This window comes from Mesoplodon mirus (genome assembly GCF_964341445.2).
Source record: "Mesoplodon mirus genome assembly, chromosome: 1".
NCBI classification, from domain to species: domain Eukaryota; kingdom Metazoa; phylum Chordata; class Mammalia; order Artiodactyla; family Ziphiidae; genus Mesoplodon; species Mesoplodon mirus.
In genome coordinates, this window is record NC_138976.1 from 68,676,601 (window position 1) to 68,690,124 (window position 13,524).

General features: G+C 33.7%; 1 protein-coding gene across 4 annotated transcripts in view; it reads left to right on the forward strand.

Moving 5' to 3' along the window:
- PTPRD (protein tyrosine phosphatase receptor type D) overlaps positions 1–6,988 on the forward strand; it is a 2,145,247-nt gene extending 2,138,259 nt beyond the window's left edge. For all 4 annotated transcript variants that reach the window (XM_082611189.1, XM_082611192.1, XM_082611191.1 and 1 more), the window contains 2 exons: positions 2,663–2,798; positions 4,671–6,988. In XM_082611189.1, coding sequence (XP_082467315.1) covers positions 2,663–2,798; positions 4,671–4,739 — 205 coding nt within the window. In that variant the 3' untranslated portion in view covers positions 4,740–6,988. The remainder of the gene's footprint in view (positions 1–2,662; positions 2,799–4,670) is intronic.
- The last annotated feature ends 6,536 nt before the right edge of the window (positions 6,989–13,524 follow it).

The following is a 13,524-nucleotide window of genomic DNA, read 5'->3' on the forward strand; positions in this document are numbered from 1 at the left end:
TTCTTGAGAAAACCATAAATAATTATTAAGCCTTAATAACAATACTAATTCTTTTCAGTCAGTAAGTGATTAGAATGCAATTTGCTTGAAAATTGTTGCTATATCAGAAAATGAAGCACCTTCAAGTTAATTATTTTCAGTAGTTTCCACAGCATTTTATAATTCAAGTCATTGAAGCTAATAGAAATAGCAAGTAAACTGTTCAGAAAGGACACTCACCATAAATTTAGTGCTTTTGGAAGTTACTATGCAAAAACCTTCTAGCAAAAGGAATTCACCTAATTTTTTTTAGTTTCAGTTTGTAATCTCTTTATGGTCAAAATCTTGAAAGAGTTTATTAAAAAATTTACTTTGCTCCCCCCCACAAAATCCCAAACTACAGTTCTTAGTGATATGGGAGATAGGTCTCAAAACAGGAGAAATATTAGACATGGGATTCAAAACATCTGAGCTCTAGTCCCACTTCTATCATCATGTAGCTCTGTGACAGTAGGGAAATTTCTCTAGACCTCAGTTTTCTCAGCTGATCTCCAAGACCCCTTCTGGGACACACAGTGTGCTATTATATGAGAAGCAGACCTTATTTATACACATTTGCTGTGTGTTGAGTTTATCCAAAATTCTTTGCTCTAGACCACGAAAGAGCATGTAGGAAATGATGCATGGACTCGATATTCAGACAAAGTGGGTGGTATATATTGGACTTGAATTACCTGGATATCCCCCTTAATTTTCCACATAATTTGCCCAAATCCTAATCCAAATTTTCCAGTACAAGCTATAAAGAAAAGAATATGTTCAACACATTTTTCTTTAACTTCAGGCATTCCCACAAGTATAAATAAGTGTGTGTATGCATGTGTCTCTTTTCATTGCTTTTGTCACAAAATTATTTGTATATAGAGTATATACAAAGACTCCTTTATATACTATGACACGTTATTCATATATCTTAAAGACTTCCAGATATCTTCTCTTATCTGGGAATATTTTAAAAATACCACTCATTTATAGCTTATTAAAAACATGATAAAGTCAATAAATTTGGAAGTTATAAGGCCAGTGTCTCTTATTTTCTTGAAAGCACCTAGTAGAAAGCCAGAGACCCTATATTTTCGTTACATTTGAGCAATCAAATCAAGGTAAGATAGACTCTGGAGTACCTGGACCATTCAACAAAAAGATCATAAATCACAGTCTCTCAGGATTAAGAGAGACTTTCAAGGTTGAAAGGGACCTTCAAGGTCATCTACTCCAGCTTAACAGAGAGCCTTGACTGCGCCTGGTTATCCTTAGTCACTTCGTAAAACCTGCCTATGGATTTTAAAGCTTCACTTAAATTTCTGTTAGGACTCTTTAGAAAACCCAGTTTATAAAGGGACACACTATTTATATATCAACTACATCCCCAAGTAAATGAATCCATCCATTTTCTACAGCCTGTACCCAAGCATTACACATGCTGCTTAATTAGGAGCCAAAAATGTAGGGATTTTTCAGATTATTCACTCTTTTCCTCATTACCTAAACCTCCAGATGCTTTCCTACTTCTTAAGAGCACAAAAGCTATGAATTAATTTTCTTCTCTTGCTGCTGTTACAATTCTGGAATCATCTTAAAACAATAAAGAAAACAGAAACTCAAAACCTTGCTAACATGGTGGAAAGAATCCTGGTGTTTTAGCTACTGAACTTCTAAAAATAGTAGATAAGTGTATAGCTCAGTGGCTCTTAACCACTTTTTTTTCTTCTTCTTCTTTTTGGATTTTTTTCCAGTTTAGAGACCCCTTTGATAACCTGTTAAAGTTGTAAGTTTCAGAAACAGAAAATATATATATGTATTTACACAATCCATACATATAAGATATTCATAGACCCTTCCAAAGACTAAATGAGGATCCCATGTCAAAAATCCTGTTATATTGATAGAATCTCCTTTCTCATGTCAAAACTGATGTCTGAATTTGAATAGTCTATATACCTTCATATTTATTTATACGTCTAGGTGATGGGACATGTTGCACAGATTCTTAAGTGACTACAAGAAAATTTGAAGGCACCCAGTTTGTCTTACCTTATCTGAATTATTTCAAATGTAGAGAACAAATGTATGAACACCAAGGGGGGAAAGTGGCGGGGGCAGCAGTGGTGGTGGCATGATGAATTGGGCTATTGGGATTGACATGTATACACTAATATGTATAAAATAGATAACTAATAAGAACCAGCAGTATAAAAAATAAGTAAAATTCTAAAATTCAAAAAAAAATGAATTATTTCATACTTTAAAAATATTAAGCAGGCAAAGTCTACAATTTCAGGATCTTCATGAAGAGTATAAATCTATATTTTATTTACCATTCCTTTTATCCATTTATTTTATGTTTCCTGGGCCTTTCCAAAATGACATATAATCCCAGTTGAAAGGTTATTATATTTTATATGACTTAATCCTAATTACTCCACATTCATTCTCACCTGTTATCATGGCACACTGTCTTAAGAGTAATCATTTCATGAACCCAACACCACATTTTCCTGAACATTGCTGTAGAAGAACCCAATGTAATATGGAAGCTGTTGGACATACGTCCACCTCCAAGCAAATGTGGCCAAGACCGTGAGTGTCTCATCCAGTAATGTTGTCTTTGTTATTATGACAGTGCGGGCGTTGGAAGAACTGGAGTCTTCATAACACTAAGCATTGTTTTGGAAAGAATGAGATATGAAGGAGTAGTAGATATCTTCCAGACTGTCAAAATGTTAAGAACGCAACGACCAGCCATGGTGCAGACAGAGGTGAGAAAAATCTCCAGGAGTTTGTTTGTCACATCTCAAGAACCAAATAGTACATTTTGTTTGCCCAGATCTCCTAGAGTCCAGAGACTCTCAACACCAGAGGCAAAATGCAGGAAGAAACTGTAGGAAAAGCATCCAGTTGTTTAATATTTTTGAACCTCATTTTCCCCCTTTGTAAATGGGAGTGACAGTATCAATGTCTTAGAGCTGGTTTGGAAGTTATCTAAGATGATGTATTAGATTGAACCATGTTAAACTGTCACTCTCTGGGGCCTATAAAAATGGCAATTTCATATAATTCATTATATATATATATATACATTAATGTGATATACATTGCACGAATTTAATATATGTAAAAAGCCCAGTGGTAGATAATATACCTGGTAGATAATAGACCCTTGGCCCATTTTATGCCTCCATTCTCCTTCTATATGCCTAGGTATTATCAACTGCTCTGTATTTCATTTCTTAATAATAGTATTTTTAAATATTTGCATCCTGGATACGCACTAGAGAAATTAGCCTTCCATTTTCTACTCCAAGAACTGATATGAAAATTCTGATATTTTTCAGAATAATAGGAGTTCATGATTTAGCCAGTCTGACCTACTGACTTCATTTTAAGGATAATATAAGTGATAGATAGTGTTTCTGTTTCTCAAAAGGCCACCAAATTATACAATTTATATGTATTCCTAAATTCATAACCCACAGTATCTTCCAGACTTTGATTTCAAAATAGCGCAAGCATTTGGCTTGCAATACTCAAAACATTATGTCAGCCTGACAAACTTAATGGGTGTTGGGGGTGACGAGGGAAATTGGACGTTTAAAAAGCCTTAACACTTAGCCAAGCAACTTACTGTGACAAGATAGGAAAGCAAACTCCATTTATTTTGCATTACCATTTTTATGGTAGAAAAATGCACATTTAAGCAAAATGGAAACTATCTACTTTCAGCCCCATTGGCTACTGAAAATAAGTTTCTTTTATGGGAAAAATCCTACTTTTTCTCACCCCTTCTCATCTGTAAATTATAATTTTTCTATCTTATAACGCCCCCACTTATTCCCATTTGACAGTGTTCTTCCCTGTCTGAAAAAGGACATGTTTCATGCTGTTTTAGGCCAAATGTTTTGGCCAAATGGCACAGGTATTTTTTGACATGGGCAGCCAGTCTTGTGATGCCATTTTCAAGGGATGAAAAGCCTAAAAGTTCAGTGCCCTGCGTATTCGGCTTTGTGTGCCTGATGTTCATCACAACGATACCTTTTGGCCGCTTCCCTCACTTATATAAACACATCAGAAACAATGGAGAATAATTCTGATTGCAGGCAACAAGGTCTACTGTCTGATAAGATTTTTTTTTTAATTCGAATGTTTTTGGCAACAGCCCAGAAGATAAATGAAACCACATTTTCCTCAGGACAATATGTGTCTGCATAGGCCTCTCTTAAATATGCAAACTGAAAATTACTTACCTCAAATAACTAGATAATTTTAAAAGACGGCTGTGACATATAAGGAGTTCCCATGTTTCGTTGGTGGTAATTGTCTGGTACTATCCTTGGAGAACAGTTCACATATGTCTGGAAGATAATGTTCACAGGAGCTGTTACTACTTTGGAATTAGGAGACTATTTTAGTTGAATTAAGTGGTGAAGTTAATAAGTACCCCATGTGGCTAATGGTTCTTTGCTCAAAACAAAACAAAACAAAACAATTGGTCATTGGATTGAACTGACTGGCGAAAGCAGTGATTTTGCCCCCGTCTAGATGTAACTTTGTCTTCCAACATTGATTTCCACTTTTCTGTTAAAATGTACTCATGGCCCCTTTTCTTTCTCCCCATGCTTTGTCTCCGGCAGGATCAGTATCAGTTTTGCTATCGAGCCGCACTAGAGTACCTGGGCAGCTTTGATCACTATGCAACGTAGAAACCCCTGACCCACTTTGGATTTTTACTGCAAGCCCTTCAATATCCATGGAGTCTCTTCTGAGCCATACAGGGCATTTGAGAAGTCCTTCTTAACTTCTAGCTAACAACCACTTAGTGGGACTATCACACAAAACAAATTTAAAAAAACAAACTCTTCCGGGTGGACCAAGAATTCACAGTTTAATAATCTAACCTGAAAAATAATAAAGAGAGTCCTGACTGATGAGGCATCTGAAGGATTTTATTTACAGATACCTCAAGGATTCAAAATAAAGGGAAGAAGAAATCACAGCAAAGAACCGCCATCTTGTTCAGGATTGCTTGATGGGTGCAAAGAGAAATGGCCTGAGTGCAGCAGTTCAGGGCAAGATTTTTGCTGGCTTCTCATGACAAAATGGACTCTGCTTTGACATCGCCCCTTCCCACCATACTACTCATGATAACATTTTAGGGAGAAAGGGGGTGGGGAATGTTTAAAAAGAAAATCTTTGATTTAGTTTTTTAGTATTGTAAAGATATTGCTGACCTGTGCTTCATTTTTAACTGTGTAAACTTTTTTTTTAACAAAATGTATCATTCGATAAAGTGAATTTTAAAAAAGTTACATAACTCTTCATTTTTTATTTCCAAATTGTAGGTTTTTTTAAGCTGTAGAACTGTTATCTGTGATACCTTGCTGTAGAAATATCAAATAATTGGAAAATTTGCACATTTTTGTGCAATACTCTTAATCTACAGTATCGGTCTCGTCTGGTATTACTTTTACACTTCTGTCTGGTTTTCGTTGCTGAGAAAGTACCCATTTTCTTCAAATAATCAAAGAGAACTTTGTTTTGTTCTTTGGAATCAACAGGGAGGCGCAAAGTATAAAGTTGCTGCTAACATATATACATATATATCCATATTTTGTAGGGGTGTCTATGTATATATAGATAGTGTGTCCACACAAAAAGATAGATATAGCTATCATTCAGTTCTTCCATGATTTAGTTTTCAAATTTTTTAAGGTAGAGAAGCTATTGTAACATCTTTTTCAATTTGTTATTAATTTTATGACATACTGATATTTCTCAATATCACAAAATTTTAATTTTTAAGGGAAATGAGGAATGCACATCAGTGATTGTCAAACCTCACCCCCTTAATTTCCTACCCAATCTCCCCCACCCCCCAATCATATTCACAAATACTATTTTGTTAGCCAGGCTTCCAACAAACTTCAATATTTCTAACACTCTAGTGCAATAAAACATTATTAAATATCTAAGAGGTGTGCATGTGGGAAAGGTCAGTGCATATCCCTTTAGGAGGAGAGAATGTTGTAATATATCAGCTATCAAAATGTTTAAAAAACAGTGTATTCAATTGTATATTGTCTATAGTATGTGCTATGAAATTTGCATTTATGATATGTAACAGGGGCAAAGCCAAACTCATGTTACTCTGTTCAGTCAGAAACATTTTTTGTGGCATACAGCATTCCTGGGAAGTGCTGTACTTTGTTTCCTTTTGGTTTTAGTTTTGCATTTAGAGTGCCTTATAATTGATGCCTATTTTAATAGCATTTCTTTTCAGCTTTTGGTTCATATTTTCATTATTTGTTCGTATGTGTTTCTCTTCCAATTAAAGTATTATCTGTTTACCACATGTACAAAAACTCTTTGAATAATATGCATTCCTAGTTTTCAACCAAGTCGGGGATGTTAGTGATTGTACCAGCCCAAAGCACTTGGATAATCAGGGCCCTTCTTCCTTTCATAATTGTCAACATCAGGAAAAGCTACTTGTTTTATTTGTAATCCCTTCCAAATCTGCTCTGGAACATTCAGTAACTGCACCAAACTTAATTTATTAACAAACATGATTGTCAACTTTGAACATATTTACTATTTCATTAGGATTTTTCTAAAAGGAGAAATTAAAAAAAATATATATATATATGTGTATATATATCCCCCCCAAATTTTTCAACATAATTTCTATAGGAAGCCATGGACAATGGCATGAGTTTGCCATATGTTACATGATTTTAAAGAACACTCAGAATATCTAAGGAACTCTTATTAAAGAGTTTTGGTAAAATATTTTGGTTTAATGTTAGCTTCATTGATGTTCTGCATGGAAGGATTTTTGTTTTCTACATTTTCCCATCACTGGCAGAATGAAATCCAAGAGACCAAACACTTGCAAGCATCATATTTGAGCACTTTTGTAAAAAAAAAAAAAGAAAGAAAAAAAAAAGAAAAACTATAATAGTAAAAAAAAATAATAATAAGTATCTAGAAGGCTACCTCAGAATGAGACTCTCTAACCTACATCAGAACAAGAGAAGAATGTGCACTATGTGGGTCTGTTGTTGTTTTCTTTTAGTTTGTATCTTTTGGAGATTTATCCAAGTGCCAGATTACTCAGTGCTATGATTTTCATTTAGTGAAACAAAGGGGGTCAGACAGACATTGCATCATGCAGACATGCCATGTTGGACAGGTAGAATCCAATGGTGTATTGCACATCAGAACAACTGGCCAATGAGCAGTTTCTCTCCCTGAAACCAAAACTGCCCATTCGGCAAAGGGAAAGGGGAGAATAATCACAAGAAGAAAATGAACGGGATGCATACCATAGACAAGCGAGGAGGAGACTATTCCAGATATCTTACTGTTCAGGAGCTGTTCTGAGAGCTAACTCCCTTACTGTCATTGATGTGCATTCCACTCTGCTTTTCTGTACAACCATTCTATCTTCTTTTCCCAGGTAAACATCTTTATCTACCATTACCATAAACTTTCAAGTTTCCAATTATTTTCATCATCATAACCAGTACGGTGCTATTATTTACCTATGTACGTGTAGTTATGTATAATTTTGTAATTAGTTACAAAGGTAAAAAAAAATCAAAATATATAAAAAGTGATTTGTACAGAACTTTATTTTAGCTCTTTTTTAAAAATGATTTGCATGGTTAGGCAATGGCGAGGACAGCCAGGGGAGGGAAGGGCCTCTAGGGAACTTTGCACTTTCTATACCTTTATACTATGCACTGCCCTATTGATTCTACACCCAGTAATGTTATTACTTGAACCCATCTGTAAGAAACTGCTTCAGAAATTCGTTTGTGTGTATGTAAATAACCCAACATAGAAACAGGATAGGAAAAATTCTGCAGTAACGTACAGATTTTTTTCTTTCCTGGTTTTGTTTTTGTTTTTGTTTGGTTTGGTTTGGTTTCGCTTTGCTTTAGGCCTTTTTTAAATTTTTAATTACCTTTTCTTTTTCCTATTTTGGATTTTAGTTTCCTTTGGGTTTATGGGTGCCCTGATACTCCAGCAGAGATCAGAAGGCTACAGATCCATCCTATCCATCTGTTACGTGGCTTTGCCATCCAAGCTTGGAGTGTCTTTACAAAGATAATAACAGTTGTGTTCTTTGCTCTCGTTTTGGATGCATAGACTGAAAAATTAAAAAAAAAAACTTGTAAAATGGCTTGTTAAAAAAATACAATTACCTCTAATTAGTAGTACGCGTAAATGTTTTACAGAATGAAAGGCGTGCTTTTTATTTTCTTACTTCGTTACATTGGTGGCGAAAGAAGTCTGTATGAAAATCAGTTCTTTGCTGACACAAGTTCCATTTGTTACAAATGAATTCTAATAAAAATGTCAGTGTTATGCAGCCCTGGCCTTTGCTTTTGTCCACTCAAGCACTTTGGTTTTGAACTAACTATGTATGTTCCCTCTTCCCCCCTGGTTATCTGGTTAGTTCCTTTATACTAATAGTAATTCTACTTACCAAGAGGCTGCTATCTACAGGTGCCTGCCTTGAGGTGAGCACCTTTCACTGGTAAGCAAACTGAGGCTTAAAGAAATGGTTTGCCCAAGTTCACACAGCAAAGAAAGAAGCCTTGGTATCATTCAAACTAGAGATCGTGGGCAATCTTTAATTCTTCATGATGACTACTATATACAAATAAGTGCATTAGAATGTATATAAGTATTATCATCTTGAAACAACTGGCATCTCTCAGGTACATAAAAACTCTGGGAACATGGCTAAGAAAATACTTGGCTTGGATTGTTTATTCAGTCATTCAATATTATAAGTCAGAACTGTTGTAGGCATTGGGAATGCTACTGTGAACAAATGAGATACTGCTGCTTCTCCTATGGAGACTGCAGCCTAGGGAGAGAGGCTTGCATTAGATAAATAATGATAAAATTACACTCTGACAAGTGTTATAAGGGAAAGTAGAGATCCATGAAGTTAGGACTTTCTATTGTGAGGGACAGAAACTCTGACTCAGCTTAAAAGACAAGGAAAGTGTTTTTGGGCTCATATATTTAAAGATCAGGAATGGGCTTATATTGAGAGAGTAGAAATATATAATCTTCAGGAACAACTGGATTCAGAACTCAGGTGATATCTTCAACACTTGGCATCTCTCTCTTTCTCCCATCCTGGTTTCTACTTTCTTAGTGTCAGTTCTAAGCAATCTATGCGGTCCGTGGAAACTCTGGGATCATAACATCAGAAAGCAGGCAAGTGGAAGAGTTAATTCCCCAACAGCACAAACAGAAATCTCCGAACAGAATGGATGCTTGTCGGCCCCCATTGATATGACCTGGAGTAAGTGATCATCTCAGGATCACAACTGTGGATAGGAGGAGAGAATGTGCTCACTGAGTTGCCAAATCAAGAAGGATGTACAGTAGCTGTCACCTTGCCAAATAGTGATGAGTATGGTAGGACCAACAACTGACTGCCAATCAACCTAATGAATTAAGGTAAGGCAAAGCACAGGTATGCTGGGTAATGTTACAACTACATGTTGCCACGGAAATGATGAGGGAATGAAACAGTCCCATTATCCAAAAAGTATTTTGGAAAACTTGATACTAAATAGACAATTAGACTCTTTTTTCCTCCCTCTTTCTTGCTCTCCACCTAAATTGTCCTTTAATTTTATAGATTCAATCACCCTATTGATTGATTGTGTAAGCACACAATCCCTAACCAGAAAAACAGGACAAAAATTTCAAGGTGAATCATACTTAATATTCTGATCATTGTGATGCATTATATTAAACAGATGTCTGATTGGAATGCCAAAGATGACTAAATAGCTCACTTCACACATGTACACACATGTAGGAATTATTAGTTAATAATAACTCACTAATAGTTTAGGTTTCTTTTCTTAGTCATATTTATGATTAGACTTTATAAGTTAAGAGAATTTCGATAAAGTATAATAATTTGTAAAATTATAAATCTGAAAAGTGTTTAACTTTATGATTTTTAAAAAGGGTTTCTGTAAGTTCTAAGGAAATAAATATAGTAAGGAACAACTATGAATTTGAAATTGTAGATTGTATCATTATTTGTAATAGCAAAATAAAAGTGAAAACACCCTAAATATTCACTAATAGGAAATGATTAAAAATAAAATGTATATATGTGAAATTGTATATATGTAAAATTTTATACACACACACATCACAATACCATGAATAATACATTGTAATTTAGCCATTAAGTGGTTAAGTAGTTTGTGGGAAAAAGTTATGACATGAAAAATCATTAAAAGGAAGTATAAAATTATGTACACATATTAAAACAAAGAATTAAATGACTGGAAAGAAATGCATCATTTACTAAATGATAACTATGTAATAAAACTATCTTGTACTTTTTTCTAAAATTTTTATAATAAGTACTTTAAAGTAGGGGTGCTTTAAAATATATGAGAAGATGGATTAATTTTTAAAAATCAATTTAAAAAGGCAAGAATGGAGAGAAAAAAAAAAGAACTCAGGAAAGAACCAAGGACAGGTGGGACAAATAGAAAGAAAATAATAATATGATAGATTTAAACAAAACAAAAATTAAATTAAATGTAAATGTAGTATATCCAACTTAAAAATATACATTGTAGTCTAGATATATAGTGCTCATAAAAGTATAAGAATGCTGAAAGTAAAAGAAGATCAAGAAATATGCCATGCAAACATAGCCAAAAGAATGCTGTGCTGCTATTAATTTCAGCCACAGCATTAGCAAATAATAAGTCAATTCACAATGAAAAAAGCTTCAATGCACCAGGAAGACATAACAATTCTGTTTGTATGCACTTATCATACAGCTTCAAAATAGAGACAACAAAAATAGGCAGAAATAAATAGAATTACATACATATCCACAATCATAATGGGAGATTTTAAAACACTTCTCTCAGTAGTTGGTAAAATTACTGTTTCAGAACAGACCAAAAATATTTAGTAATGATATAAAAGATATAAATAACCTGGTTAACAAAATTAACCTAAGTGACCTATGTAGATCACTACTCAACAACTTAAGAATAAAGATTATTCAACAGCTTAAGAATACATTCAATAAGAATTGAATACATTTTCAAGAGCACATGGAATAGTTACCAAAATTGACTAGGGATTGGACCATAAAGCAAATCTCAATAAATTTTGCGTGTTTTAATTATGTAGGGTATATTCATTCTCTGACCACATTACAGTTCAACCGGAAGTCTATATCAAAGATATTTAGAAAATTCCCATATGTATGCATGGTAATTAAAGAGCCTTCTAAATAGCCAATAGGTCAGAGAAGAAATCACAATGCAAGTAAGAAATTATAACTATAAAATTATGAAATACTGCATATCAAAACTTGTGGGATAAAGCTAAACTGTGCTTTAGACAGAAATTTATAGCCTTAAATGCATATGTTAGAAAAAAAGAAAGATTGAAAACCAATGATCTTGAAATTAATTAGAAATTAGAAAATTAACAGTTAATTCTATCCCAAGAAAGTAGAAGGAAGGAAATAATAAAGAAAAGAAATAATAGTAAAATTTAAAATAAATACATAATAGGGAGTATCAACAAAACTTATAGTTAAAAGCTGATTCCCTGAAGGACAACAATATTGGTAAACCCCAGCAAAATGATTTAAACAAAAGAGATGGACAAACAATATCAGGAATTTGAATAGGAGCATAATACTTCAGAACTTACCAACATTAACCACTATAAGTAACAAAGGGTCCATATTCACAATATATAACCAACTCCTAAAAATATATGTGAAAAAGGCAGGTACCCCCACCCCCAGAAAAGATTAGGCACTAGGCTTAAATAGGTATGTCACCAAAAAAAAAAAAAAAAAAAAAAAAAAGGTAGCCAAATTGCTCAAAACAAATGAAAAATTATTTAATTTAAAAAATAATCATGGAAATGCAAGTTAAAGCCACAATGCAATACCAATATGCATGCACCAGAACAGCTAATATTAAAAAGGCTAACAATATTAAAAGTTGGTGAGAATCCATGAGGTCTGAGTGAATGGTCCTTACACATATAAAGCTTCTATGGAATTCTGCGCCATTCCCTATTATGAGCACACACTCTGCTTCTTAGAATGCAATTTTACAAATGCTGTACAACACGGTTAAGCATTCCAAAGTAAAGTGGAATATATACATAGCTTATCCAGTAGTTTTACAGGTTGTAATTACATCATAAATAGAAATGCATGCATATGTGAGCAAGAGACTAAGAACAGAATAAAATTCTGTCCATTGAAACATTAATCATAGAGCCAAAAATTCTAAATAACATAAATGTCTATCCACAGTAAAATGGATAAATATATTTTGGTAAAATGGCACAATGGAATACAGTGAATAAGTATGATCAACATAACATAAAGCAAACATAACATACCATACATAAAAAAGTATGCACTATATGATTCTCAAGTGGTTCCCTCTTGGGAGGAGGTAAGCATTGATTAGGAGAGCAGAAAACAAACTTCTTGGGTGCTGACAATATTTTATTTCTTGATCTAGATGTGGTTCCATAGGCATTTGTTTTTTGATAAATCTCTGAGCTATATGTTTACTTTCTTGTGTTTTTCTCTATTTGTTGCATGTCAACAAAGATTTATTAATGGCTATTATTTACTTATATATATACATGTGTAAAATAAATTGGTTTTCAAAATATGAATATTATAGCAGTGTTTGTCAATGTACAGGATCCAGCCCACTCTCAGACTACAGGAATGACATGCAATTCCATAGAAAGTTTACACGGGTAAGGAACATTCATCATAACCTAGTAAGCTATTCAATGTTGCTAAAATTTGATGTAGAAATAATTGTTGTTAAATTTTAGTGTAACCATTATTTACAACAGCCAATACATAGAATCAACCTAAATGTCCATCGACAGAGGAATGGATAAAAAAGATGGAATATACAATGGAATATTACTCATCAGCCATAAAAAAGAATGAAATAATGCCATTTGCAGCAACATGGATGGGCCTAGAAATTATTATACTAAGTGGAGTAAGTCAGGCAGAGAAAGACAAATATATGATATCACTCATATGTGGAATCTAATTTTTAAAAAATGATAGAAATGAACTTATTTACAAAATAGAAACAGACTCACTGACTTCAAAAAAAAAACCTTATGATTACCAAAGGGGAAAGGTGGGGGGGAAAGAATAAATTAGGAGTTTAGGATTAACATATACATACTACTCTGTATAAAATAAACAACAAGGACCTACTGTATAACACAGGGAACTCTACTCAATATTCTGTAATAACCTATATGGGAAAAGGATCTGAAAAAGAATGGATATATGTATACGTATAACTGAATCACTTTGCCGTACACCTGAAACTAATACATTGTAAATCAACTATACCCCAACATAAAATAAAAATAGTTTAAAAAAACCCAGTTAACTCAGAA